Source organism: Prorops nasuta, unplaced genomic scaffold (genome assembly GCF_024137725.1).
Source record: "Prorops nasuta isolate Cenicafe-Biocafe unplaced genomic scaffold, Cenicafe_Pnas_1.2 PNAS00021, whole genome shotgun sequence".
Classification (NCBI taxonomy): domain Eukaryota; kingdom Metazoa; phylum Arthropoda; class Insecta; order Hymenoptera; family Bethylidae; genus Prorops; species Prorops nasuta.
The window spans coordinates 3,752,207-3,780,041 of NW_027116818.1; the positions used below are offsets into that span (position 1 = coordinate 3,752,207).

The 27,835-nt window shown below is 33.7% G+C and overlaps 8 protein-coding genes across 13 annotated transcripts in view; 3 read left to right on the forward strand and 5 right to left on the reverse strand.

The window, feature by feature from the left end:
* The first annotated feature begins 2,888 nt into the window (after positions 1-2,888).
* LOC136780971 (patched domain-containing protein 3-like) lies at positions 2,889-9,003 on the forward strand. 2 transcript variants are annotated; one of them, XM_066739593.1, is made up of 13 exons: positions 2,889-3,008; positions 4,865-5,111; positions 5,299-5,369; positions 5,695-5,907; positions 6,060-6,640; positions 6,888-7,189; positions 7,256-7,511; positions 7,587-7,717; positions 7,833-7,994; positions 8,095-8,365; positions 8,438-8,559; positions 8,632-8,800; positions 8,867-9,003. In XM_066739593.1, the coding sequence occupies exons 1-13, from the start codon at positions 2,908-2,910 to the stop codon at positions 8,893-8,895; spliced, it is 2,655 nt and encodes an 884-aa protein (XP_066595690.1). In that variant the 5' UTR covers positions 2,889-2,907; the 3' UTR covers positions 8,896-9,003. The 2 variants fall into 2 exon arrangements, with proteins under 2 accessions (XP_066595690.1, XP_066595689.1); XM_066739592.1 differs by having other exon boundaries at positions 6,888-7,511.
* On the reverse strand, positions 8,816-9,805 carry LOC136780973 (pre-rRNA-processing protein TSR2 homolog). The gene is made up of 3 exons (XM_066739596.1): positions 9,606-9,805; positions 9,456-9,537; positions 8,816-9,389 (listed from the first exon to the last, which is right to left on the reverse strand). Exons 1-3 carry the CDS (start codon positions 9,672-9,674, stop codon positions 9,061-9,063), a joined length of 480 nt encoding a protein of 159 aa, XP_066595693.1. The 5' UTR covers positions 9,675-9,805; the 3' UTR covers positions 8,816-9,060.
* Positions 9,806-9,831: 26 nt separating this feature from the next.
* Positions 9,832-11,438, forward strand: LOC136780972 (pseudouridylate synthase RPUSD4, mitochondrial-like). Its single transcript, XM_066739595.1, has 4 exons — positions 9,832-10,210; positions 10,296-10,476; positions 10,535-10,727; positions 10,797-11,438. The coding sequence occupies exons 1-4, from the start codon at positions 9,994-9,996 to the stop codon at positions 11,328-11,330; spliced, it is 1,125 nt and encodes a 374-aa protein (XP_066595692.1). The 5' UTR covers positions 9,832-9,993; the 3' UTR covers positions 11,331-11,438.
* On the reverse strand, positions 11,332-11,895 carry mRpL34 (mitochondrial ribosomal protein L34). Its single transcript, XM_066739597.1, has 2 exons — positions 11,720-11,895; positions 11,332-11,648 (listed from the first exon to the last, which is right to left on the reverse strand). Exons 1-2 carry the CDS (start codon positions 11,758-11,760, stop codon positions 11,426-11,428), a joined length of 264 nt encoding a protein of 87 aa, XP_066595694.1. The 5' UTR covers positions 11,761-11,895; the 3' UTR covers positions 11,332-11,425.
* A 260-nt stretch (positions 11,896-12,155) lies between these two features.
* Positions 12,156-15,996, reverse strand: Klp3A (kinesin-like protein 3A). 3 transcript variants are annotated; one of them, XM_066739590.1, is made up of 6 exons: positions 15,805-15,996; positions 15,426-15,651; positions 12,797-15,336; positions 12,552-12,716; positions 12,393-12,448; positions 12,156-12,314 (listed from the first exon to the last, which is right to left on the reverse strand). In XM_066739590.1, the coding sequence occupies exons 2-6, from the start codon at positions 15,649-15,651 to the stop codon at positions 12,302-12,304; spliced, it is 3,000 nt and encodes a 999-aa protein (XP_066595687.1). In that variant the 5' UTR covers positions 15,805-15,996; the 3' UTR covers positions 12,156-12,301. The 3 variants fall into 3 exon arrangements, with proteins under 3 accessions (XP_066595687.1, XP_066595686.1, XP_066595688.1); XM_066739589.1 differs by having other exon boundaries at positions 12,797-15,357; XM_066739591.1 differs by lacking the exon at positions 15,805-15,996 and having other exon boundaries at positions 12,797-15,376; positions 15,426-15,554.
* Positions 15,997-16,542: 546 nt separating this feature from the next.
* Positions 16,543-17,439, forward strand: ND-B22 (NADH dehydrogenase (ubiquinone) B22 subunit). Its single transcript, XM_066739728.1, has 2 exons — positions 16,543-16,861; positions 16,999-17,439. Exons 1-2 carry the CDS (start codon positions 16,731-16,733, stop codon positions 17,342-17,344), a joined length of 477 nt encoding a protein of 158 aa, XP_066595825.1. The 5' UTR covers positions 16,543-16,730; the 3' UTR covers positions 17,345-17,439.
* A 96-nt stretch (positions 17,440-17,535) lies between these two features.
* Positions 17,536-22,868, reverse strand: elgi (E3 ubiquitin-protein ligase NRDP1 elgi). Of its 3 annotated transcripts, none has more exons than XM_066739726.1 (5): positions 21,062-21,310; positions 20,678-20,727; positions 19,504-20,099; positions 18,735-19,340; positions 17,536-18,660 (listed from the first exon to the last, which is right to left on the reverse strand). In XM_066739726.1, exons 3-5 carry the CDS (start codon positions 19,591-19,593, stop codon positions 18,391-18,393), a joined length of 966 nt encoding a protein of 321 aa, XP_066595823.1. In that variant the 5' UTR covers positions 19,594-20,099; positions 20,678-20,727; positions 21,062-21,310; the 3' UTR covers positions 17,536-18,390. The 3 variants fall into 3 exon arrangements, 2 of the variants coding, with proteins under 2 accessions (XP_066595823.1, XP_066595824.1); XM_066739727.1 differs by having other exon boundaries at positions 18,735-19,322; positions 21,062-21,307; XR_010823864.1 differs by lacking the exon at positions 17,536-18,660 and adding exons at positions 21,775-21,899; positions 22,443-22,868 and having other exon boundaries at positions 19,222-20,099; positions 21,062-21,691.
* A 1,271-nt stretch (positions 22,869-24,139) lies between these two features.
* Positions 24,140-27,835, reverse strand: part of LOC136780933 (nucleolysin TIAR) — a 439,848-nt gene continuing 436,152 nt past the window's right edge. The window contains exon 10 of the mRNA XM_066739544.1: positions 24,140-26,837. Coding sequence (XP_066595641.1) covers positions 26,817-26,837 — 21 coding nt within the window. The 3' untranslated portion in view covers positions 24,140-26,816. The remainder of the gene's footprint in view (positions 26,838-27,835) is intronic.

Sequence of the window (27,835 nt, forward strand, 5' to 3'; positions counted from 1 at the left end):
AAGATTCTCATAATAATTGCATAATACATATCTTATACGATTCGATTGACAATAGAAAATATAATTTCGAACTCTGACCCATTTCTTCTTCGAATCTCACTATAATTGCTTCGGTTAATTAGATACCATTGTCAATTTAATTGCTTTACAATAGTTATATCCCTCCATAAATGCGGATGAATTATCTTCGTCCCGAAGAAGCTATAAGTTCATTCCTCCATTCATCGTTTCTTCGCTCCAATTTGCATCTCAACGCAGACTTTGATCTTTTTTTATCACCACTGCACAAATTATCTTCACTCTGTAGTCGCACTAAAGTTGAAGTAATGTCCTCTTCAGAGTGAGAGAGAAGAGGATTCAATTATTTCTTAAAGTGAATTTCAGACTATAATTACTACAGGTTAAGTACTATTATATATTGCAGTGGCAGTTTTTCACCTGAATTACGTTATATTAACGCACATTTATTATTAGATTTTAAGAGTTAACCACGAAATTATGATTAAATTCTAAGAGTATACCGCAGATATATTATTAAATGTTAAGAATATTGCAGATTTTACATTATGTTTCAAGAACACATATACCACAGATGTATTCAGTGTATGCATTTAGCATTGTACTATCATTTTGGGATAGAGATAATATTTTCGCACGCGGGATCAAGAGATTTTTGTTTAAAGATGCCAGACTGCATAACGGTGTTCAATCCAAGTCCAATGGCTAAAGGCCTACTTCTTCGGGACTCGCTGGTGCTCGTGCTCATCTCTTGGCTCAGCCTTATAGACTGAGCTACTAGCTCTTTTGATCTACCGTCGACAGGATGCGGATTCAACGATTTGCTTAGCCCGTATTCTCGCAGTCATGCCTTTACTTTACACAAACGAGGACGCGCCTCGTGTCGCGCGTTGCGTCGCGTCGTGTTGCTCCTTTATCCGTGTCAAATGCCTCTTCGATAAATACAACTCGATAACTCCAATACTCATGGGCGAATAAGAATCTTCTTCTTGAAAACATGAAAAAAAAAATAGAAAATAAAAAACTATAGATAATTCTTAATAAGTAGTTTATAAAATAATCTTGCATCCAGTATATGATTTGATTTTATATAAAAATTAAGAGTTTCAACAATTTTTTGCAATACAAGTATTTTGGAGATTATACCTACTAGATATACTTTAAAATCTATACAATTTCACAGTTTCAACTTTCTTCAGTCTAATTGAGCATTTCAGCAATCAACATGAAAGTATTTCCAATTGCTGAAAGTAGCGTTAGTTTTGGATAGACTCGAGCTAATTGATTTCACGTGTAGCACAGAAGAATGGACAATGTAAATTGGAAACATCGATACGAAAATTCCGCTATTTTTCTTGTTTAACGCGTACAGCCAGGTTGAAGGTATATAAGTGTGCAGGAGAGGAGGATAAGGCAATGAGAGTAAAACGCGAATGACTGTAGGGGTTTATTCTTTCTTATTTTACGATAGCGATGATTATTATAGTCTAAATATACGGTACACCGCGGGCGGTTTATTCTGCTGATAGGTTGTGGGATTTCAAGACTACCACCGTGACCCTTATTCCCTGTATTGGTAATCAAAAAGAAGGCAAGGTGGGGCTCTGTAATTCTCATAATTGAACATCACTGACGGTATACTCTCGTATGCACCTGCGTTCTAATCTCATGCTTGTAAGTTTACATTTACTACGTTTATACCGCATGCACGGATTACTTAAGAATCTTGACAAAAAAGTAAATCAAAACTTGAAATATTTTCTTGGATTACTTCACAGTACATTCGTGTTTTTAAATTCAAATTATTTTAACGCTTAGAACTTCGTAGTACTCTGTATAGTTCATAAGACGGTCGTAACGAAATATCGGGTCAAGTCATAAAATTCGTAGTCTCACTAGAAGATTCCTTGCCTATTATGCAATTCCTCGTAAAATTCTCGGTGGAAAATGCCTTTGGCGTTTTTTTCTACGAATAATGGTTCACGAGCTATCGATGATTATAAAATTGGCCAATAAGTGTAACATCCAGCCACGCCCACTATTAACCCATTGGTCATCTTTAACCAAGTTATAACTCATCCATCAGTCGATGGATCAAAAAATCTTAAAGGACTTTCTAATTTAGAATCACATGTAACTAAATTTTTATACGTATAATTTCTTATAATCTGATACTGTATATATCTCATTAAAAATGCTCCACATGGATTTTATAATTAAAATTTTTTCTTATCTTTAATATAATGGCTCGTGATAAAATGGAGCAGTATATGTCATTGATTGGAAACATTGAGGGAATGCAAAGTGCCGCTATTTCAGTTTACTTTGTTTTGCTTTCTTTTCCTGCGCCATTCCACTTTTACCTCTGATTCCAACAGGATGATTAGTAGACGAGTTAATTGTGACCGTCTCCAATACGTCTCAATGCAAAGTGTATATGTTGCATGTTCCGGTGCGAGTGGGTCACAACTAAGCTCGCCGCGACAGGGACTGGAGTTCGTTGCATTATTGCAATTAGCCCAGACACATATATACGCAGACGATTAACCTTACACCAAATCCTGTTACAAAAAACTGTGCCTATTGTAACATTAACAAATATATCAAGGGGAAAAAATCTCTCAAGTATAGTCGTCAGGACTGTTAAAAGTAGCCACGAAAGTAAATTTATAAAGTACGCAGAAATAATTAATTAGTTAATTTAAGATGATATTAGGATTGTGTGGAGCGAGGGGCTTACATAATAATGTTGCAGGGATGCAGGGAATTGTACATGGTTTAATTGCTGGTGAGTCTGTATTAACACGGGTAGACCTCGCGCAGTATTGACATGAATGAATTCTTTCGCTCAGTCAGAATTCAGACGCGAACATCGAACGAGAGTTGACAATGGAAACAGAAGTCTCTGATACTTCCGTTCCTTTAGCCTGGACGAAATATAAGGATTTACTTGCTCAATTCCAGAACCTTACTGATAAAATATTTTATCGGTGAGTATTTCTTATATCCTGCTTTTGCTTGTGTTTCTTTCATAAGGCGGCGGATAAACGTATACGTGAATAAATAATTATATATATATCCAAAACTTTACACTCATACACATGCGTTTTATATGTTAAAATGTAATTAAAAAAAATATTGAAGGAAGTACTTATTAGTTTTTCCCGTTAAAAAATAAAGGTAGAACGTAGGACCCTCGAAAAATCTCTTAGAATGATAGACTCTTTCGAAAACGATAAGTCTTTGAAAAAAATGTTCACCACGTTCGCATATAAAATTTTTCGAACTTAAATTAACCGATCTATTTAACTATAGCCTCATTGATTTTGATCAACGTCCTCATGAATTATACGCGAAGGCCACCTTTACTTTTTCAAATTGAAGGATATCGTATTCTCTTGTAGCTGAATCTCGAGGGCTTTACAAAATATTGTGTGTAATATACATATGTACAGGGTCCACCAGTTGAAAAATCTAAAAATATAGATGCAGGAAAGCGTGTGTCTTTTTAACTATAAGAGATATTAAAATGCTGCATAAGACATTTTCAAAACGCATTAGTATTTTAGATTCAGAGAGGTCTCGTACACAAAAATTGAATAGCTGAAATAATTATAGAGTTATGCGCTTACTTGCATCTATGCTCTAGACCAAGTTAACTGGCGGACCCTGTATCATGGTCGCACACGCGCACATCACTTTAACCAAACCTACGCCTATTTATACAATATTTCTAAACAAAATAACTTATAAGCGTCTGAATTAAATGTCAAATCATTGAAATAGTGCTTTGTAGAGCTCTTGTGAGATAAGGTACCAGGTAATACGCACACACGATGAAAAACATATAGCATCTCTTTATGGAACAAAAATTAGAGTGTTCTGCATATATTAAGTAGTGTAAGTACAACAGAAAGTACTAATTTCCTATAAAAAATTTTTTTTTTGAGATAAACATTTTTACAACTATACACCTCGACATATTAACTCTTATAGCAAATGTCTATAAACGTCATTTATAAAAAAATCTCGTATCTCATAAACGTTTATTGAAAATTTACGAACAAAAAGAAATAAATAACAATATACTATTTTTATAAGTAACTAGTAGCTGATAATTTTTAATTTACAAAGATTTCGAATAATTTTTGTATTTCTTGCCAAAATTTTTAAAAGTCTAAATGTGTAAATTTCATATATCCTTCGTAGAGTAACAAAGTGTGAAACTATTGAGACTGATAGATAGATTATTATAAAATAAAGTCTAAAAATTTGAATGAGACATTTCTTATATACATAAAAAATTCTACATTGTTTTAAATAATATATTTTATCGTTCTAAGAGTTTTTAAGAATTTTAAATACTATTCTATATCGAGTAGACTCGTACAACTTATTACCAGTAATAGCGTTAACCATTGAGTTGAGATGTCGTGACATATGCCTATCTGGCTTTAATGGAGCAATAATTGCGCGTTCAAGTGACCGAGACGTGCCTAAATTAATAATAATCAGTTACGTTTAATCCATATAGCTGTATCGTATCGTGCCAAAAAGACATGATACTTATGAAAAAATGCTCCAGATTTTCTTATTCGTTTCTGTAAATTAATAAATCATTGTTAGAGTTTGCATTACGCATGTATTTTCTCAGATAGGGACAATCCCTTTTCGAGTTGAAGCAGAAGAAGAGTAGGATGCTTGAGTTAGAATAAAAAATGTGCTGAGCAAATGAATATGCTAAACTTTGCAATTAATTTCTTTGCTTTACCCTATTTTTAAAATCAAATTGATTTTATATACTGTATAGAATTTCAATAGAAAGTTCACATCTAAAAAATTGCAGAGTAGGTTTGAGTATAGGAAAGAAACCATGGCAGTGGATCCTGTTTTCCATTGGAGTAAGCCTGGTTTGCGGTCCAGGATTATCCCTGTGGAAGGAAGAGCTGGATGACGTTGAACTCTTCCTTCCGAAAGATTCCCAAGTAAGGTACGATGCTGCTTGGGTGAAGGAACACTTTCAACATGATCTCAGATACGAAAGTATAATCGTCACCGCTCCAAACGTATTGGAGCCTCAAGTTTTACAAACGGTATATGATATATAAAATATATCTCTCCCAATTATTCCTCTAGAACGAACCTCTTGTATGCATGCATACTATACTAGCTTCTAATAGAGTCTTTCTAACTTATTATCTCAGGTGCATAAATATTCGGCCATTTATTTTCTAACAAAAATCTTTAGCTCGTTTCTTAATTATAAATAATTATTTATAGATAAGCGAGATCGAGGATGAAGTAAAAAACATTATAGTGAAGAATCGCACGTGGCAGGACGTGTGTGTCGGGTAAACAAGGCTTAATCATAGTTTGCATTATATATACATATGTATAGGGCCCGCCAGTTAAAACGCCCCAGAACATAGGTAAAAAAAGCGCGTATATTTTTACAACTGTAATAGGCATTAAAATTTTGCATGAGATCTTCTCGAATCGTCTTACTATTTGCATTCAGGAAAGTATTACAAAACAATTTAACATCTCTAATAGTTACGGAGATACACGTGTCTTCTTGCACTTATGCTCTAAGGCGTTTTAACTGGCGGATCTTACATATACCTACTAATTACATCAATTTATTTGCTCGAATATTACATAATGAAAATTTTCAAGATATCGAACGTGGTTCGACGATGGGTCGGCAGTTAGTCCCGACGATAAAGAGTTTACGGAAGAAATTTTACGTGTCTTGAATACCACGATGATAAAGGATGAATGTATATACCAATCGCTTCTAACATTGTGGCAGAATAATGCACGCAACTATGTCTCTCGTACAACTAAGCAGGAAATACTAGAAGATATCACTCTCGCAATAAAAGACAAGTGAGAAATAATGATAATTAACTTATAATAATATAAATCATATATAATATACAATATAATAGTAATACATATATGGTATTTTTTAAGAAAATTCGATTTCGGCTTGTACAGTTAAGGTATATCGATCCAGTATGAATATTTATATGTTTCAGAACGAATAGAAATATGTTACTAGACGTAGAGTCGCTGCTATCAGGCATCGAGTACGATAGTTATAATGGGGGTGTAAAAAGTGCGAAAGCAACAATTTTACATTGGATGCTGAAAGAGACAAACGAGTATTCGCCAGATTGGGAGTTGGAATTTATCAATCGAGTGTTGTACAGTAATCGTAGCTATCCAGAAGGGATGGAGGTCTTTGCAATAGCCAAGAGAAGCTACAAAGACTTTTTGGGTCAAGTCTTGGATAGCAATATGACTATTCTGTGCTGTGGACTCTCCTTGATCGCTGTTTACGTGACGACGATGATCGGAAGGTGTAACATTCTTCATCAACGAATTTATCTCTCCCTGATGGGCATCTCCGTGGTCGGGCAAGCAATTATTTGCAGCTATGGCATCTGTTATTACATGGGATTCTTCTATGGACCGATACATCCTATTTTACCCTTTCTTCTGCTTGGTATCGGGGTCGATGACATGTTTGTCATAATGCAAAGCCTCCGGAGCCTCTCTGCCACTGACAAAAATCTCCAAGTGCCCGTCAGAATTGCCAAAGCTATACAACATTCTGGTAAAGAAACAGCAAACGAAAACAAGAAAAATTTAATACATAGTATATCAAGCTCTCGTAATAATTACAATACAGCTGTAAAAGCTGTATTTAAGCATATTATATTTATAAAGTATAATTACCTACATTTAACTATGTATAACATTAAATATTGTTTTCAAAGCGATAAAATATACAGTATATCTGTATGTGTGTATAATATAATGTAGTATAGATACGAAAATGTTGCAATTGATGCGTTCATCAGGTGCATCCATCACAGTGACATCCCTAACGAACGTGGTAGCATTTGGGATTGGAATAACAACTGTGATGCCATTTCTCAGATCCTTCTGTGTATTCGCTGCGACTGCGATTCTCTTCCTCTACATCTTCGAGATTACCTTCTTCGTCAGCTGTTTGGCTTACGATGAGAGGAGAGTGGATTCCAAAAGAGAGGGTTGCTGTTTTACGCGTAAAAATGATTGGAAGCAGAACGAGTGCAGCCAAAGGAGCTACCAGCAAATCATCTTCGAGGAATATCTGTCAGCTTTTATCATAAAGACTCCGGTGAAGCTTGCCATCCTTTTCATAACTGTAATCCTGGCATCTTTCAATACTTGGGCAATTTTCCAGCTAGAGCAGAAATTTGATCCTTTATGGTACTTGAATCAAGAGACATATCCAATCAAATTTAACACCAAGCTAACAGAATATTTCCCAAAATATGGCAAAAGAGCTGGGATTTATCTAACTGGTGTAGATTATTACGAGGATAGAAAGTCTTTGAAACAATTTGTCCATAAATTGCAGAATAATCCTTTTATCAATAACAGGACATTGGAGCCTTGGTTCATTGGATATGAGAATTGGTTAAACATTACTAATAAAGGTGGGTTTTTTTTTTCTTCTTTCTTTGTAAGGTGGTAATACAATTATTAAATGCGTACTTTTCATCGACCACTAGGAAATAACATAGAAAACAAAGATGAGTACTATAGTGTTTTAACAGAATATCTTTTGCTCACGAAAGAGGGTCAGACCCGCATTCAGGATATTAAATTTGACAAGAGACCAATCGGTGAATATAATGTTACGGTAATAGATCTCAATTCGAACAGTGTTTATAATTCAGTCAAAGTTTTAAGAAATGTTAAAGTTTCTTAATCTAATATGATCTTTTCACAAAATATAATATATTATATATTTCCAGACTTCCCAGATACCAATTCAACACATTCTTATTAATACCACAACAGATCAGATTAGGGCGATGCAAAGTATTCGGGACACAATTAAAACAGTTAATTTCACCCGAGGACACGATCACATTGCCCTTTTCTCACCAGATTACGTTTCATGGGCAGCGAATAGAGTAAAACAATGTCAAATTTAAAAGATTCTCAAAAAACGCGCAAATTAATTATTTTCATAATTCATGATTCTTCTTAATTTACTTATTTCTTCTATATCAGGTGATCGGTGAAGAATTGATCAGGAATTTATGCTTGGAAGTATTTGCCGTTGGCCTAGTAACAATTTTATTGCTCAGAGACATCAGGACTTCATTTTGGGTTATTGCATGTGTGCTATTAACTCTCGTTAATTTATTGGGCTCCATGCACTTCTTAGGATTGACAATTGAAATTTCATCTAGTATTATTGTGCTGTTATGCGCTGGTCTATCAGTGGATTATGCAGCACATATAGGATTAGAATTCACGCGTGCACAAGGCACTAAAAATGGTAATAATAAGCTTATGAAATAAAATCTTAAATCTATACATTTTTTAAATTGCTTTTATCCTTTATTTTTAGAGAGAGCAATGAAAACTCTAATTGTAATTGGGCCAGCTGTCTTTAATGGTGGCTTTAGCACTTTTCTTGCTTTCATACTGCTAGGATTTAGCAAAGCTTATCTCTTTAGTACCTTTTTCAAGGTACTTTACATTTTTGAAAAAATACATTAAAAGATATTACTATCAATCAATCTTATGCTAATAATCTTTCAGCTATTTACTTGTGTAGTTGTATTTGGATTGTTCCATGGACTATTTTTCTTACCAGTAATTTTAACCTTCTGTGGACCAAACAAAAGATCAATGGATAATAGTGTAAAAAATCACATTGTATTAGATCAAAATAGATACTACACTATTCGGCTTTCCGATAACGGGAAAGGTAATTAATTATTAATTGATGAAATTCATAGAAACCAATAATTTTAATAAAACTTTCATCTTTTAGATATTGGTCTAAATGGAGCTGCTAAATAAATTAACAGTAGTTTCAGAGACTGAATAAATTGTTTTGCATTGCCAAAAGTTTTCATACATTTTTAGCATTCGTTGAGTCACAAGTGTTATACTATTCCTATTTTATTCTTTGATATCTCATCTGTTATATAAATTATATACAATATAAAAAAACTTATTCAAGAATTATCTATTTCTTCTTGCTTTGACCTCTGTCCATTCCTCTTTTATAACTTCCATGCCTTCTTCTTCATCTTCCTCACTCTCAGAACTAGTTTCTCTAGGAGCACTTCTCCTTGAAATTGGTTCTCTTGTTGTTATCCAAGTGTTTAAAGGCAACAATTTATTTAATTCTTCTACTGCTGTTGCTTCATTGCCATCACAACAATATTTGTAAAACCGCATCAGCTCGGTTGCTACTTGCACAGGACTATCGTCTTCAAGTTGTGTATTAAAATGTTGATCCATATATTCTTCCAACTCAATAGCAATGTCACTAACATGTAGAGACTCACCTAGAATCATTTAAACAGATTAAGTTATTGAAGTACTAAAGTACTATCTTAAAAATGTAAACATACCATTCATATATATAAAATCTAATATATAGGGACAAAACTGTACTGCATTATCCTTACAGCCCATGCCATGTTCGACCGCCATCTCCGGAAATAGTTTAAATAATTATTGTTTGAAAATCTAATATGTTTTAATAAAGATAAGCTTATTACCTTTAAAGCAGTCCAATTACTAAAAATTCTTTGAATAACCGAAAGAAAAAACTCCTTTGTATTTTCCATATTAGGTTATGGTTACCAATCCAAGTAATCCAACGCAATCCAACGTGCCAAGCTTGGCCATTGGCCAAGATTGGCCAAGTTATAACCTTAAACCTTAAGTCTTAACCAACCACAATCGTCACTAGGCAGCAGGCAGGCAGGCTGCCCGCTGCAGTACTGGGCTGCAGTAGCTTGCATGAAAACGATGAAAACGGTGAACGTTATTTGTTCTTAAAAGTGTAAAAGGTGCAAAAAGTACAGACAACAAAAATAGATTTTATATACCATACTATTAAAGATAAACTCTGTATAATATTTGTTGTTTATTAAACACTGATAAATGGAGAGTTTTTTAGGACGTTTAATAAAATTAAGATCACCATTGTTTTTTAATAACGCTGAATCAAAATCATGGACACAATGCGCGAGAAACTGTTCATCTAAACCATATACTTTAAAAAAAGATAGAATTATTCATCCCTTTAGAAAAATTCATCCTTGGATATCTTTAAATAAATTTGTCCAAAGTCTTATTGATAATTTGATATATAACAAAGGTAATTTATTTTTATTTCATAACGATGAAATATACGTGAAAATTTTATTTACAATATTAAAAGCCTTATTTTCATTTGCAATTAGATGGGCTGATAGTTTTGAATAAACCCTATGGAATCTCCAGTCAAAGAATAAATAATAACGAATCAAATACTAGCCATAATATTCCTTATTCTGACGATTATTATACAATATCAGATGGTGCTGATATAATAGCAGAGAAATTAGGATATAAAGGTTTAACAGTTGCAACAGGAGCAGACAAGTAATGTTATTTATTCCATCAACTTATCGGTCAGATATTGAAATTAATTTTTGCTTAGGTATTCAAGTGGTATAGTCATTTTGGTAGCAAATGAAAATGTTTTAAAACAACTAGAAATCTCACGCAGAAAAATAAGTGGAAGAAACATATTAGCAAAAACATATTGGATAGTCACAACTCGAGTTCCAAATGATATTAAAGGGAAACAGAGGGTGTCTCTGGAGCTCAAACGAAGCGGAGATGAAACAAGGGTAAAGAATTTATTTTTATTACTAATTATTTAATATTACATATATTATAAATAAGATTTAACATCTCAGGCAGTTATAAGTACCAAATTTTCCAAACGAGAAATGAAAATGGATAAAGTAAAAGTATTAAATATTCAATATAAGGTTTTATCCAATTCAACTTTGAATTTAAGTAGTCTGATGGAGATGAAGCCCTCAAGGACTAAGTATCATGCAATACGGTTATTTTCTGCAACACATTTGTATAGTCCAGTGCTGGGTGATAACTATTATGGCTCAAGAGTGCAGAATGTTGGTGGAACTTATTTAAATGTTGACCCATTTTCTGAATGTGTATTATATCCACCAAAACTAGATAAAAAATTGCTAGAGCTATTGTGTCTCACTACATCTAAACAAGAAATTATTCCGGTTCATCAACATTTCAGAAATTATGTTTTACCAGATTTTTTAGGAAATGGCAAAGATCTATCATTAACAGCTCCTTTACCATCATATTTTAAATGGACATGTGAAAAACTTCAATTTAAATATAAATTTGATGACAATGAGAATAACGAATGTGTAACTGAATTTAAAGAAGTAAAAATAAATAGGAATTAAATTAAAGATACAGATTTTAACAAATTTTTATTAATTATTAATGCTAGGTGTATTTGCATGAGTGCATTTACATTCGAAAAATTAAAAATACACAATTAATGACCAAGTATCCACTTTCCTTTTACCAATTTCCTTTGAATTACTCTTCTGCCTTCGGGTGTTGCCATTCTGGCCCAAAATCCTTGTCGTTTAATACGTTTACGCTCACTTGGATGTGGAAAATGATATCTCATTCTATTTCTAATAGAAATCAAGTTTCCTTGATTGGCGATTGTAAATTGAGTATTACATGCAGAATTTAATAAACTTGAAAATCGTCTACATAAAAAGCAATTGACAAATTAATAATAATCGACTGAATTAGAAGAATTTTTAAAAAATATACATACGGTAATGATTGTGCAAGGTTACTAACTAATCCACCAAACATCTTTAAATTTTTTATAATTTCTGTTTTGAATTATTGAACTACATGCAAGCAAGCTCAAATTGTCTCGAACGAACTTGTCTGCTTATAGGATAGGTTAGGTTAGGTTAGGCTATCTGCAAATCTGCAACTCCTGCCTCCTGCAATTGTCTGCACCGGTCTTACCAACATTGAAAATTTTCGTTTAGGTTACAGAACACAAGGACTGTTAACACTTACGAACAATCACGGATCATAATTGTGTTAACCGACTTGAATAATGATTGACAAAAAAAAGCAAGTATTGACGCACTCGTTAATATTCTTAATGCTATCTGTTTTATATAATTACAGATCTTTATACTGAAGTGAAATTATAAACAGCTACTTAAGGATTGAAGAAAAACTTCGCTGCTTTATTTAGTGGTAAAAAATTTTATTATAAAAACATATATTAAATTATGAATGATTAAAAACACATTAATCTGCATTGTATAATATATACAAGTACTGCGTATGATTAATTAAATCATTTGACTCAATGTCGAACGCGCTAATGCAAGAATCAGTCTATCAGCCTACAATACAAAAACCAATAAATAAAATGACAAATATGAAAATTATTTCAGTAAATGTAGGTATTTTAAAAAACTCACCTTGCTTTTTTTGATGCATTTATTTCATCCTTTGAATGGAATAAAACACGAGACACCTGAAATATTCAATAATGAATTTATAATAGAATATATTGATTAATATACATTTAAAAATTTTGTAATACATTTATTTTATTTTTTTTTTTCATATTTACTTACATTTTCCTTGTCCCGGTTCTCACATATTTCGGAATTGCAATTGCAATTAGAACAAATTGCACCATTTTTCCTGCAAGTACATAAACGTGTGGAGCAATTTGTCTTACACGAGCATTTGACCTCCCCATCAGAAGATCTTTTAACATTAGGTCTGTAGGGCACATCCTAAAAATATAAATTTACTAGTTACAGCTTAAACTTACATTTTTTACCTACTTTATTTGTCAAAATGCTTTAAAAATTACCTCTTTCAATTTCCGCAATCTCTTGTAAAGCGGCGTATTTTTCCAGTCCGGATCCTTATTTATATCATCATTCTCTTCATTAATGCTATCATCGATTAAATCTGAAATACTATAGGTTAAGTGATTATTTTCAGCAATTCTCTCTGTTTGTCTCTTCTTTTTTGACAAGGAAATAACTTTCATCTCGTTTTCAAAAGTATCACAGCGATTTTTATATATCTCCAATTGGCTCTTTAAAATTTCCATTTCTTCTTTCGATTGTTTCCATTGTTTCCAGTTTTCGGCGTTAAGCTCAAAGAGCCGTTTTACCGCCAGTTTGGCATCCGCCATGGTCTGGACAGTATTCCATCTTGTGTTTGCACGGTTCTCCTGATCAACTTCCAAAATCTGTCGCTGAAGCTCCGCAATCTGCGTATTTCTTAAAACAATCATCTCCTCCAATTCTGAAATCCGAGAATTATTTGGATCTTCGTTTTTCAATGTTTTCAATTGCTCAGCGATGTCTGTCCTATCTGTTTTTAACTTTTCCAAGGACAACTTTGCATCCACCGTGCTAACTAAGATGTTAAGCTCTTGCTCCACCCAAGTTTCAATGTTTTCTTTGTTATTTGAATGTAATCTCTCCCTCCTTTGAGTAGCTTTTTTTTGAATATCAAGAGCATCCTTGAGCCTTTTATTAATGGCCGAATATTCTTCAACTTTCCTTTTCATCACATTCTCCTTTCTGAGATGTTCACTTTTTAATCTTGCCATTTGATTGAGGCGTTTGTGATCCTGCTCCTTGAGCTTCATCATTTCCTTTTCTTTACTATGTTTCCATTTTGTAAATTTTTCTGCCTCGGCTCTCATCTGTCTAATCAGCTTTACTCTTGTCTGTCTAAGATCTTGTATTTCTTTTGACAAGTTTTTTAGCTGCTGGTCAGATTTCTCTTTCATCTTAATGACCTTACCCTGCTCTAAGCATTTTTGCGTTAGTTCTGATATTTTCTTTTCTAACTCTTGAACCTTCTTTCTGCGCGTCTCCGCTAACTTCGAGCAGGCATTGTTTGTCTGAACAGTCTGCAAAATTTTCAACAGATCCTCTTTTTCCGCTTGAAGAGTTTTTAATTCCTGCTCCATTTCTTGCACTTCTTGTGTGCTTACTGTCAATTGAGATGTCTCCTTTAAAAGTCTGGACACAAGCTCTTGTTTCTTTGCCAGCTCCTTATTAATATTATTAACTTCCTCATTTCGCTTTACCTGATTTAAAGTATGCTCTTCATGCTTCTCGTCTATTTCATTTATATTTTCATCGTCATCCGGCTGACAATCTACAGAATCGTTTTTACTCGTTGACAAAACATATGTTTCAGTTAATATGGTTGGTTCGTCATTCCGGAACTCCTCGTACGTCTGATTGTGGGTATTCTGAAGGCTCGCCAATAATTTAGAATGGATAAGTTTTATTTTCGAATAATGCTCCTCATAATTATCAGTCTTAGTGTTAAAAAGTTGTAAGAGATCTTCGCAATCTTTCAAAACCATTGTCATTTCTGATTGAATTTGATCCCTCGATTTCTCGGCCATTTCTGCCCTTTCATACATACAAACAATTTCCAAAAATTTATTATTTAACTCTCTTGTTAAATCTCTTACCTTCTGTTGCAACACTATATTTTTTTCTTTCAAGTTCTTATTCTCATTAACACAGGTATCCCCAACAGCTTGATCAACAAGAGCAAATTTCAGTTCCTGAACCAATTTGTTAAGTCTATTAACTTCGGCAATGTGTGGATCCTGGTTAACAATTGGCTTATTTTTAATTTTTTTAGCTCGATCAGCATATCTTAATGTACTAACTGTCTCATCCATGTTGTAGTCAGCAGGACTGACACAAGCTATCATTAATGTCATTGAATTACCACCCAGAGAATCTTGCAACAATCTTGTTAATTTACTATCTCTATAACCAATATAAGAAGTTGATCCCCCTTCTCCTAACTGAGAAATAACATTACCAAGAGCAAGGAGGCCTTTATTAATATTAACACCTTCTCTAAATCGTTCTCCAGTGGCTTGAGTCTTCTTACTACGTTCAGACCCAGCTAAATCTACCAAATGGAACTTTGCTGTTGTAGCTGAATTTAAATTTCCTTTCTGTTCTTGGTGTATACATAGAGTAAATATTGCATGGCTTCTGCTACTTTTAATATTCATAGCAGTTGCACCCGTGATTCTGCCTTCAGATCCTCTTTTCAAGCAGTCTAATGCTTCTTGTACACTATTAACAGTTTGCTCAGTTGCACCAACCACTTTAATACCCCTTGAATCTTCTCTTAAATCCACCATAGACTGATTACGTTGCTTATTTGTTAATAAATCATACAGCTGCTCCTGATACAGTTCCATAAAAGAAACCTTGACATTAAACTCCCAATCATCTTTTGATTGCATTACAGCAAATATCTCTTCAATAGACCTTGGTATAACACCTAAGTCTTCGACTGAACTGTAATCTGTACCCATCGAATATGTTTTACCACTGCCTGTTTGCCCATAAGCTAGTATTGTAACATTGTAACCTATTAAAATATTTTATAGCTTTTAATTACACTTTATACATTGTACTCCGTAAAAATCTGTACTATACCTTGAAAAATATTGGAGACCATATTTTTGACAGCTGTATTATAAAAGTCCTCTTGATCAGTTTCAGGAGGGAAAACATGATTAAATGTGAATGCCTTATCTGTATTGATTACTTGAATTTGATGCTCCCCAGGTACTAGGTTTAAACAGTTTTGATATCCTTTTTCAAGTTCACTTTGTACCAAAGGTCGTATTCTAACAGCTACTCTTACTGTATCATCAGACATCTAAAAAAAATTCACTCTTAATTTTTAAATCATCAAAATACATGTAATCATCGTGAATTTTTATGCAAACTTGATTTAATAAAAATTGCTTGGAAAAAAGTCAAGTTATGCTAAATATTATATTATATTATGGGCTTTCATATAAAACCTTACACTTAAAATTCAGTCTTAACAATGAATGCGTATATGTCAAATAAATATAAACTATTCAGAGAGTTAATATTAATTTTTAATATACTTAAAGCAAAAACAGTTAACAAGTATTAACTGGAATGCATATCTTTGGAAAATAAAATGAAATTATACATATGTAAATATAAAACCGTAAAATATGGCAAGCCACAACTTAAATGAAACCGTTAATATCGAAATGATCAAGAATTTGAAAAAGACGACTTGGTAAAATATTACCGGCGTCATTGTGTGGCACCACTGTAGTTACTGGTCATTGACCAGTGTGACCACTGTGACCACGTCTAAAGGGAGCGTTCAAAAACACACAACTGCTCAGTGAGCGCTCACTGAGCACCTCATATGTATATCAGATTGGACTGATTGGCGAAAACCAAATTTATAGGGACCGTACACATCAACACAATGATAGAGAAGTGTCAATGTGTAACTATATACGTATAAATAAATTACACTCAAAAACTGCGAAAATTGACCGATAGTTTGCGCTGATAGTATGCATATATATACACCAATACACATTCTCATCTCACTGTCATTGTGTTGATGTGTACGGTCCCTATACTAGTCGGTGTGATTGCTCAATGCTCAGGCTCCAGTTAGCGCAAGGTAGCGTTTACATACATACATACATATGTATGTACACTTTACACAGAGTGGTGTGCTTTTGGATCCATGGATTAAAATGGTATAATTCCTGTCACGCGAACTATACATGGTTAACTAATCGGCTTTAACTATACATACTTGGTCGTGTGTTGGCCCTTTCACTCAGAGATATTAGTGGATATTATTATTATGTGTATTATTAGTGTTGTACTGTGTCATACTTAGAGTACTCAAATTAGAGATATTCGCAAATCCAATTAAGTAAATTAATTTAAAAAATGGATAAAGCTCATTTGATAGGGAAGCTACCAGTACTGGGCATAGTATCACTCAATCGAAGGGTTTTAACTCTCTATAAACGAGCTGTGCGAAATGCTGAAGCCTGGAACCCAGATCGCGCAAAGTTTAGGTAGTATTTGCATTAAGAACAAATAGTAGGTTCATAAAAGATTATAAGCAGTCATATAATGTAGGACTTAAGTAATGAATGACAAAGTCTTCTACATTCTTTAATCACTGTATTTTCTCTTACAAATCTTATTGTAGGATAGAAGCTGTAAAGATACGAGCAAGGTTTGATGCCAATAAAGATATTAAGGATTCACGTTTAGTAAAAATGAAATTATTAGAAGGAGAGAAAGAGCTTTATTCAAATTGGCATCCTGTGCAGAAAATATTTGGTGATAGCCCAGGAGGTATATTGTATGAGCGACATGATCATGTACCGGATTGGGTTCTTGATTTTTGGGATCCTATAGAAAAAGCTGCTTACCCAAAATATTTTGCCCAAAGAGAAAAGGCAAAAAAGGAATACGAAGAATATTATAAGAAGCAGTATGGAGATGTTAAATTAGATGAGCATTATTTGGAGGAATTGCCAAAGTACAGTTAAAAGGATTTTTATTTTAACTAATTGTATAGCACATTAACATATATTTAAAAATATTTGTAGATAACAGAATATTAAATAAAGTATTTAAAAAATGATGGAAAATGATTTTATTATTATCCTAAAGTTCAATTCCTAGATTTTATGTATAATCTTATATAACTGACAAGAAGTTTTTAATGTAATCATTTATTGCCAAAGTTATTATATAAAATTTTAATATAAAATTTGTATAATAATCATTACCGTAAAATGTTAATATAGGGCAAGATCACATTTATAATTTACTTGGAAACAGTCAAAGAAAAGCTGCTTGGAATTTAGTCATCAAAAATGATTAGCCATAGTATTTCCATAACATAAAAAATATGAAGATCACTTTTTTGTTTTATTCTAGTAAACTTATCATAATTATTTTGTTAAATTCGTACATATACCTCACACACCTCTTCCATTATTTATAAGTGACAAACTTCTGTTTTAAAACACTTGTTCTTTTGAAAGACAATGAGATTAGCAACTAAAGATATAAAAATGTATTATTTACATGTTTCAATTTATTTTTATATTTTTACAAATATAATATGTTTATATCTTCTAGTTTTCTTTATGCAATTTTCAAATGTCAAAATGCTTGTAATTTTACAAGCTACATTGTAAATTTTTATAACATTAAATATATATGATTAATAGTGAAAAATATATATAAGTGAAATGATAGTCTTTTAATAAAAATATTTAATAATTAGAGTGAATCAACATACATTGCTCAGAAATTTGTCTAATATATATTATATCACAGTATAAAAACCTAGGCAATTAAATAGGCTTTACAAATGGCAATAATCATATATCACAATAGATGTATTTTATATACTTAACTCAGTTTAAGTTATTGAACTTGTCAATTCAGTACATGGAATATATACAAGAAAAAAAAAAAAAAAAAAAAACAAATGCTGTATAAAAAGAAAGTACTTGTTCAATAGTGCAATGGACAATCAAATATTTTTAACTATATATTACCACTTTATGTATCAAAAATAGTTTTATTCTATACCATGGGCAAATATCATTACCAAGCCAGGTTCAACCATCATGTCCTCAGGCATATGTGTGTTATCACAATGTAACACCAGAACTGCCTGCTTTCCAGGAACACGCTTACACACATAGTTTTCATATTGCCTTCTTGAATTTTGTCGTGTCTCAAGAGAATTTAAGCCAGGTGGCCACTTTCTCTCATGACAATTTTTCATAAGTTCTTCAATAATGTGAGGAGGACAGTTGTGCTCTGACAAAGCTCTTTTGATCATGCTCTGTAATATATGATTAAAATAAATGTTAAAAGGAATAATATTATTAAATTAAATATCTGTTTTAAATGCTATACCTGTAATGAATCATCAGGAGTAGAAATCATTCCACCCCACCTAGTAACTTTTGCTCGTGGAAGTGTTGCTGACCATCTCATTACTTCATCCCTTTCCATTTGATCAGCAATAGCACGCATTGCAGGATTAGAAACTCTCATTGCCCTCATAAAATCTTTCAGCAAATGTATCTCCCGCCTTTGTTCATTGATTTGAAACTGCTGCTCTCCTAATTCCTTCTTCATTTCCATTAGCTTTTGCTGTTGCGACTGTATGAGATTTCTAAGTTCCCTGACACAATTATGATCTTTCAATTCATCTTTAGGAATAACAAGACTGCAGCCTTGTTCACAAGGTACAGGCCTTTTCGGGTTATATTCACATTCTTCTAAATGAGAGATTAGTCCATCCAAGTTGACCACTGCTTGGCACCCAAAAAGAATATTATCACAACTAATGCAAAGCCGGGCCAGAAGGTTTCTTAAGATTCTTGGAACTGCTCTAAGCTGCGCTGATGTAATTGGAGTCCGATCCAATGGACAGGTCGGCTGTCGATTAATCCACTCGTTTATGCAGATACGGCAGAAGGCATGTTCACATACAGGAGCCTGTAACACATTACTCACCTGCCAGTTCTTAAAAGCTAGTAAGAGAGTTTGTATGAAAAGTGTATTAACATATTTACAATTGATCTATGTGAAAAGTAAGGTTAAGTTTAGATAAACGAGAAATATCATTGTTAGCTGTAAGATTTACCAACAATTTTGTATAAGTTAGGAATTAATGTACCTGTACCGGATCCTCTAAGACGCCAGAACAAATTGGGCAAATTAATTCTTCATCCACTTCTCCTCGGAAACGATTGACATCAAAACCCATTCTGATAAACTGTCGAGTGTTGTTGCGGCTACCACCCCTTTTCCGCTACTATTAACAGTTATCCGTTGCAATCATCAATAATTAAATAAGAATTGCTGGAAGTGATTGCAAAAAACTTTTATGAAAAAAAAAAGAACAAACGGAAGGAAAAATCGTTACTTTCGTACCACAAACTTAACATGATTATGTCATTTACGTCAGTGAAACGAAATTTCTCTATTGGTTATAATTTTCTGAAATTATATATAAATAAATAAAAGTGGTTGATTTTATTTACTTTTGTTCCTCAAACGCCCTATATTTGGTTCATTGAACTTTTATCTCTATAACGTCATTCTTTATCAGTTTTTAAAAAACTTTGAACCTTGCAGGGTTCTAGATCGAAATACTAGTTATATTTTTCTCACACGCATTCTCACTCACATGGTTCATGTATGTGTTACGTTAATTGCATGGTTAGCCGTTAGGCGTCGCATACTTCAGCATTTCTCACAGGAAAGGTTTTTCTGGAAAAGGATGAAAGTAAAGAGATTGCGTCTTACAAGTTACAAGTCTTACAACTATTGCGATTTGCGAGATGTTTCTGGTTGGGGGAGAAATATCTGGATGGACAAGAAATATCGTAGGTTATGTAGTCAAAGCCAGAATACGATTGAAATGTATTTATTTTAAGAGATATTATTTAAAGTAGCAAAAAAAGAGGGGGAGGAAGAAGATGAAAGGAATTAAAACATAAATCGTAAACAAGATAAATTTGTCTGGAATAATGGGTGGTTAAATTTAATAGAAGATAAACAAGAGGGCATAATTAAGAAAGTTAGTTTAATTAGGAAGAATTAGACGTCAATTATTAGTTACTGGATTCAGTAAGAGGAAGGAATGTAAAAGGTTGGGTTTCACCTATCGACAGGTGAAAGACTAAACGGGCTTTAATCGGATTGAAGGACTATAAAGAAGATAAATTTGATTTAACAAGATGTAACAATTTGTAGAGATAGAATATAGTCATATGAGCAACTGGTGAGAAGGAACGACGTAATAAATGCATTTGAAGAATCACTAAAGAAATATTAACCGTACTAACCTATTTATCCATTTCCTTAGTCACAGCTTCAGTGAATGCTTAAGCAATACCTGTGAAAGTAAATGACCTATCAATGTTGTATTTTACTTTTGGAGGTATGTAAATGATTTATACCAAACGACTGTAGCATTAAGAATCAGTAACCAACCAATAAACATTAAAAGAAACAGTTTGTGTTAATAAAGGAATAGTAAGTGTTTGATACGAAAGCATGTATAATAAATGATTTATTCATTTATAATTAATTAGTTGGAAAAAAGGCATAATATAGAGATCACTAATGTTTTGAAGTATTGATATTTAAAGTACAGGCAGAACTGGTAGAAACACAGCGCGAAGAGATTTATTCCAATTACACTTTTGTTTAACGTTGCTCATGCTCACCATGTTGTTGAGGCAGATTCATAAACGCATGAAACGATGTAAAGTGATAAAAGCAGGACAAATTTGTGGGAGTACTACAGCTGCCCGCAGCCCTCAATTGTTGAGCTCAGCTCAGTTCAAAGTTACCCAATCTACCTACAATGTGTTTGCTTGAGTACTTTTATTATCATGAGTTGGCTAAACTGGTTCCACTAGATTAATTTAGTCATTATTGACACTTGTCTGTGAAAAAGATCCTGAAGGACCTAAAGTTTTGTCAATGCCAGTCTATGGATTCCAGCCCACTTAATATAAAAATAGATTGTCACACACAACTAAAAAAAATCTATAAACTATTTCTATTCTACAACGAAGCAAACATGTTTCTTGGCTTTTTCATTAAATGAATTTATTGGATGAATAAATACGGATGGACGATACTTTCATAACAATGACTATGCTATTATTGAATCTAGATAATTTCACTTTCTTCTTTATCATCCTTTCTCTTAGTCCTGTTACTCATGTTCAAATTTCTCCTGCCGATTAACTTCAATATAATCATGCTTCTCCTTATAATACAAACTTCTTTGGTTTTTTTTACATTCTCCACTTGTATATTGTTGGTATGTGCTTCATTTGCTTCTTCCCCTGAAAAATTATTATAATTACATTGAAGTTCTAGGTCTTATCGGTTCGGTTACTCATAAGAGATATAAAGTAGTAAAAGGTACCATTTCACTCGTGAGGAGAATGTGTCATACTCTTGATGTTAAGTTTTGCAGTTTTGACCAACGATGGAGCCACTTACCACAAATAGAGAGAAATTTATCGATCTCTAAATTACGGATGATGATACCTGGCGAGTTTTTAAAGAACTCTATCATTATAAATATACACATATTAAATTGAATATTTCATTAGCATTTGAGAAGAGTTCCGTGGAAAATGTCTTTACAAATCATTTTCATTAACTATCAGGGTATAATTCACTAACGTCAGCATATAGGGGATTCGTATTATTTAACTATAGATATAGGATTTACCTGTTCCCGCGTTTAATCAAATTTTAAATCTCTCAGGTCCAATCACTTTTTTCAGTTTAATAACTTTTATATACCGTTCGATATAAATATGTTCTTTTAATTAATCTTGGTTAGAGCTATGTTTAACACGAAATTAAATGGAATATGGTAATACCGAGCACTTTAGTCAAATAACACGAAATCTCCTATATGTCGCAGTTAGAGAAAACCCTAGTATATTAAGTTCACAAGCCTTTATCCATGATTCATATTGGTGCATTCGAGAATTATAGTTAATTCATCGATCTAATAGGTATTTGAGAGAAGATTTGGCGGAAAAAACTTGTGAAAGATCCTACATATTTAACAATATTTACCTCGCAAACGTTTATCGGTGATTGTTTAATTCTTGTAGGCTCAGCCATGAAGGGATATCGGATCCGATAGAGAATATCTTGACTCGGCGAATTTAACGATTTGAGGATGAGAGGAGACAGGATCACGTTGCAAAATGACATACGGTTGGATGGTGCGGGTCGACAGCTAATGCTCTAATATGCGCAAAGGGTGCCATGCCCGTGTCACGCGGATTACCGCTAATTGTAGTTTATGCTTTAGACTGCGCGCTATTCTCTCTGCTGCGTTGTGCTATCCGCCAGGTGGGCATCCGATACAAGTTCCGCTCCCTCTGATGATTCGAGCATGTGTATGTGTGCGAGGATGTATATCCTTTCAGACAGCAAGATGTGTCTAGTTGTGATGGAGCACACGCGACGACAGTGCCAAATTGCCACGACCCGTCATGTTCCCTCGTCCGTTCCTCAGTATGTACCGCTAAAATAACTCCTCCACCTTACTCGCAATTGCGCTCACCTACATACATACATCTATATTACTCGACTACGTTCAATCACTTACAGGAACCCCTCTGCGTCCTTATTAACGCATCGACCGTTCGCGTGGCGTTAAAAGGCTGATCCCCTACTATGGTATATATATATATATATATATATCCTCCTTATTCTCTCAATTTTACACCGGAGTCATTTACTTCTTTGTAAAAAATCATTGACTATGATATTAATCCTACATTCCGCTTACTATACCAACATAATATTTTACTACCTTAATAACATTCTGCAACCAATGATGACATATCCAGGAACATCATTGTAAAGTGTCCGTCATTCGTGTAATGTTTCAGCAATATTCCTTACGAGTGTATTATTATTTATTCAACCTCTGAGTCTGACTTCCATTATAGTCACGTTTCCGCGTTCTGTGTATTTATCTTTCCAAAATCAAACATTTCGTTATCCTATCGATATGTAATGTCATAGAATATAAAAACCCACACCCGGAATCGATATTAAACAAAAATTGAAGGTATCGAGTAATGCCAAGGCTTATTTTCAATGTTTCACCGAGTAATTCATTCGCTTCAATTCTTTTTCAGGACCTGCACGCACGGATGATGAAATTCAAGTTCGCCCGGTCTCTTCAGCATTTAGGAGAGTAGTTTGTTTAACGTAAATCATCAGCTGTGCGAGAGGGCTAAAGCTGAACTGAAACCGAAAGAGGGAAGCTTAAACCATGTCCACGTTGTCCTTTGGGACAACGGGCTTGATAATGTCGGAGAGAACTTATGCGCTGGTTTGCGTCGTTAATCTTCGAGTCATGGGAATGCCTATGTTACAAGCGTAATCTACAGGGTTCTTAGTTTTAAACGGCTATCAGATCCTAATCTCCCTTATTCCAGCCGTAACGATATATTTCGTTGCTCCGATGAGTCCCGAACCACGAATATTTTCATCCCATGAAATTTAATGATAATTTTTTAATTAAAAATAATGGTACGTACCTCTGATTCATTTCACGACCAACTCGAGCACATCTCGACGATCGACGGAGAATCAAACAAAGAGGATACATTTTCTATAATATATTTTACATTATAAACCAACCATACATCATTATAATAATATTTTATATTCTTATACCTAAGCGTGCTTATCGTAGATTCTCGTTTATATACTTCCTTCATATTTATACTTTGTTTACTTTTTTCATAGTATTTATATATATATATTTTTTTTATTTATATTCATCATTATTTATAATATATTTTATATACTACGTTATGTATATATAATATCATACACGTTGTTTTATCTCTCGCAAGTCCCAGAGCGTCTCGTAATTGTAATATTGTATAGGGGAACGGTGGGTATTCGCAAACAGAACGAGTAATTTCAAAGACCGATAAATAAAACTACGGATCTCTGTAGATCAGCAGCAAAACCACAATAGTATTTTAGAACAAATTTCGAAGAATTGCTCAAGTTTTTATTGCATTCGCACGCTGCACTGCTCTTTAGCAGGCTCTTATGGATATTTACAATAGTTATTACAAGTTTCACACTGTTGATAAATAAGGTATGCGCATTTCTAATGTTAAGATTAAATTATTATTTTACTTTATTGCGTCGAGTAATACAATTACTGTGCTAGTCACGCAACAATCGTCCAATTAATTTTTTCCATTAAGTTTTTATGTATATTTTTAAAGCTGCAGTCGTTGCTTTCGGAAAATGACGAACACTCACTCGTCGTTACCCGCATTTCTATGAATTATGCCGAGCCCAGACTAAGCAGACAAAATAGAAATATAAGCAACAAGAGAGAAACTCTATACACTTTTAAAATAAAAGAATTTAGGGATACGAGTCAACGTTTGCGACGACACAAAACTGTTGAAAAATATTATGTTTCGTTTGATTAGTCTCTACCCGGCATTAGACGACTAACCTATAGTAATATATGATAAAAATGAAATTTTTTACCGATATGTTGCGTGTGGGAAGTGTCTGCAAAAATTGTGCAGTGGAGCAGGTTGACCAGAAAACTTAATTTGTAATTATAGTAGTAACAATTAATATATATCAGCCACGTTCGGCTTCACCCGATACAGTGCTTGCACTTAACCAACACCGTCGTGCAATGCCAAAATTGACAAGTTATTTTCATTTGGTTGGTGTGAGAATATTAAGGCCAATAATTTTTTCTTGTGGTTGTTGCGTGTAACAATAAAGACAGAGTTTACGTTTCGCGAGATTTTTTTTAAAAATGTTTTATATTTTGTTAATTAAGAAATTTTTTGATAAGTGTTGGTAATTACCCGTCGCTCCCCTACGAGTGGGACTTGTCTATGGAGGCATTTGCGTTTCGTCCCCTCGTGTTTGTGTACGCTGTTGGGTGCGCGTACATACATCCCGTACATGTTTGGTAAGAAGCGTGTTGCCGAGTGTGTACATCCAATGTGTGTACTTGTATATATATATATATGTAGCCGGACTTGCAAGTGAGCGCGTGTGCTTCATCTTCAGCGCGCCCCATGTCGCGTCCTCACAAATTACATGTACACATTGAAGCTTCGCCTCGCTCTTTCTTCGAGTTATTCTCGCAGTGTGTCTTTTACGTTTTCCTTAACTTAAATATGCAACGAGGCTGCCATGGGACCCCGCGGGCCGTTCATTAAATCGCGGAAGTATACTTAAGTCTCATGCGCTTAATCGCTTTGTTTTTTTTTTCTTAAACCCCTCCCTTCGCTATTATTATAATACTCCGAGAAGATTTTTTCTCCAACGTGAAAAAGTTGGACGATGCACGATGGATGGATGTCATATACATATATGCTAATACCGACCCCTCCCCACGAGATCCATTAGTCGTGCCGTTTTACAAGATATTTAACTATTCCCCCTGACTTTTCATTTTCTTTCATTGCACGTTTGTTTCTTTTGTTTTTTTTTTCTATCTGGTTTTCCCCCGAAATACGCATAATGTAGTGGAAAAGGCACCTAACTCCTTAGCGTACGGTCGTGTAAGTGATATGCCGCAGCGTTGGCAGCCCCCCTTAATTTTATGGGGCACCATAACGCGCACGTCGAGTCGTACGAAATATACTACGAAAAACGAAGGAACGTCGTAGGTGTCTGTATGAATCGGACGCGATCGTATAATTATCGTAAAATCTTTCTTTTATTTATAATTTTTTTTGCATTTTGCGAATTCCCCTAAAATTCACTCACTCCCACTCCCATTCCCTTTTTCGCCCTATCTCACTCCTAGTTGCTTCTTCTTCTTCTTCTTCTTTTTTATATTCTTGTTAGCTATACTTCCTCACCTAGCTTTCCCTTCTTTCATCTTGAATTTTGTTCCTCGTTCTTACTCTACCAGCCATACACACACACACGCACACACTTACACACGCATACTCTTACTCTCGCTCCATTCGTTAAACGTACTGTTAAAGTAGCTGGGGGCTCAGGGGGTCCGGCAGGCTAGCCACAATATTTTCTCTCTTTTTTTTACCATAGTTACACGTATCATGGCTTGATTCTCTTACACCTAAAAAATATTTAACACAGTGTATCGCGGCCGCACATTTTGTCGACTCGTAGCCACGCTTCGTCCCGCTCTCTCTCTCTCTCTCTCTCTCTCTCTCGCACTCTCTAATTATTAGTTTGTTTAGTCGTCTAATATTACTTTTTTGCACATGTATATGTATATATAATATACATACGTGTATTATATACATGCATTTATATATATATAATATATATATATGTATATTTATATATAATTGTATTTTACGGTGTAATGCAAATACTATTTTTATGTTATAATGGCTCCTACTATTTGTTCTCTTCCACTGTGTGCATTTTTCAGTAAACATCCTTGCGCTAATTCTAAGCTTTCATCAGGGTGCTCTGCAACGATAAATAGTCCTAATATGATTTACTGCTGCCTCCCTTTCCCCCCGATCCTTCCCTCCCTTGTATAAAAAACGTTAAAATGACGAGACCGACTGAAATTTACATAGGCCAATCGACAGAGTTCAATTGACATTTCCTGTGCGTAATAATGAATTTTATCCGATCGTCCTGAGTTTGAACTTTTTTTTTTATGTTACTCGTCCTTCAATACGATTGATTGATGAAAGAATAAAAGAAAGAAGGTTCAACGTTTATCAATTTTGACCATCAGTACTAACGTGCAATTTTGTATATATATATATACTATATACGCTATCGATTTATAACAGTTTAAGAGAGTGATATATATATATATATATATATAATTTTGAAGATGAAAAATATAGTCATGCCAGAACTTTTTAGAGTCATAAGTATATCAAAGTGACAGGTAAACATGAGTGATTAAAATTGTAGACATAAGTATGATGGAAATAAGTAAAACTAATATGCATCATGCACAAACATATTTGTTTTATATTTCGGCGAAAGATTGTACTTATAATTTTGAAATTTTTTTAAATGCGTTTTTTTCCCTTGTCGGCTGATCAGACAACGTAACTGTATATAGACATTGAGCGTAGAATGTAGAAGAACAATGGTGAGAAATTGATTAGTTTAGAGTAAGCAAAACTAACGTAAAAGTTACATATACGCATGAGGTTAAAAACAAGAGAAAATGTTGTTAAAAAATAGCAAACGAAGCATTCGAGAAAAAAAGCCTTAATTAACAATACAATTAATTTGTTGCATGCAGTAAAAACTTTGCCTTTTTCATGATTACAGCGTAGAACTGTTTGCTTCATTTATCTTGATGTAACACGATCGAACATAATATTGCACCTCTCATTCTGTAATATTTTACATGTATTAATTATACTATATGCTGCAAATAGTAATGGTCGTAGTGTCGTTTTTACTGGTACCTACGAAAAATCGGTATTTCTGCGAAA

Bases quoted from the DNA above. Each gene is read 5' to 3' on its own strand.
- elgi (XM_066739726.1), bottom strand. From the start codon at position 19,593: ATGGGTTTTGATGTCAATCGTTTCCGAGGAGAAGTGGATGAAGAATTA. The intron at 19,341-19,503 runs GTACATTAATTC...AAGAACTGGCAG, and splicing joins TCTTAGAGGATCCGGTACAG to GTGAGTAATGTGTTACAGGC. The intron at 18,661-18,734 runs GTATAGCATTTA...CATATATTACAG, and splicing joins CTCCTGATGATTCATTACAG to AGCATGATCAAAAGAGCTTT.
- ND-B22 (XM_066739728.1), top strand. From the start codon at position 16,731: ATGGATAAAGCTCATTTGATAGGGAAGCTACCAGTACTGGGCATAGTA. The intron at 16,862-16,998 runs GTAGTATTTGCA...ATCTTATTGTAG, and splicing joins CCAGATCGCGCAAAGTTTAG to GATAGAAGCTGTAAAGATAC.
- mRpL34 (XM_066739597.1), bottom strand. From the start codon at position 11,760: ATGTTTGGTGGATTAGTTAGTAACCTTGCACAATCATTACC. The intron at 11,649-11,719 runs GTATGTATATTT...CTTTTTATGTAG, and splicing joins AACCTTGCACAATCATTACC to ACGATTTTCAAGTTTATTAA.
- LOC136780971 (XM_066739592.1), top strand. From the start codon at position 2,908: ATGGAAACAGAAGTCTCTGATACTTCCGTTCCTTTAGCCTGGACGAAA. The intron at 5,908-6,059 runs GTGAGAAATAAT...TATATGTTTCAG, and splicing joins ACTCTCGCAATAAAAGACAA to AACGAATAGAAATATGTTAC. The intron at 8,801-8,866 runs GTAATTAATTAT...TTCATCTTTTAG, and splicing joins GCTTTCCGATAACGGGAAAG to ATATTGGTCTAAATGGAGCT.
- LOC136780972 (XM_066739595.1), top strand. From the start codon at position 9,994: ATGGAGAGTTTTTTAGGACGTTTAATAAAATTAAGATCACCATTGTTT. The intron at 10,211-10,295 runs GTAATTTATTTT...ATTTGCAATTAG, and splicing joins TAATTTGATATATAACAAAG to ATGGGCTGATAGTTTTGAAT. The intron at 10,728-10,796 runs GTAAAGAATTTA...TTAACATCTCAG, and splicing joins GAAGCGGAGATGAAACAAGG to GCAGTTATAAGTACCAAATT.
- Klp3A (XM_066739589.1), bottom strand. From the start codon at position 15,651: ATGTCTGATGATACAGTAAGAGTAGCTGTTAGAATACGACCTTTGGTA. The intron at 15,358-15,425 runs GTATAGTACAGA...ATATTTTAATAG, and splicing joins GGTCTCCAATATTTTTCAAG to GTTACAATGTTACAATACTA. The intron at 12,717-12,796 runs GTAATTTTTAAA...TTATATTTTTAG, and splicing joins GATTGCGGAAATTGAAAGAG to GATGTGCCCTACAGACCTAA.
- LOC136780973 (XM_066739596.1), bottom strand. From the start codon at position 9,674: ATGGAAAATACAAAGGAGTTTTTTCTTTCGGTTATTCAAAGAATTTTT. The intron at 9,538-9,605 runs GTAATAAGCTTA...CTATTTCCGGAG, and splicing joins GTAATTGGACTGCTTTAAAG to ATGGCGGTCGAACATGGCAT. The intron at 9,390-9,455 runs GTATGTTTACAT...AAATGATTCTAG, and splicing joins AGATTTTATATATATGAATG to GTGAGTCTCTACATGTTAGT.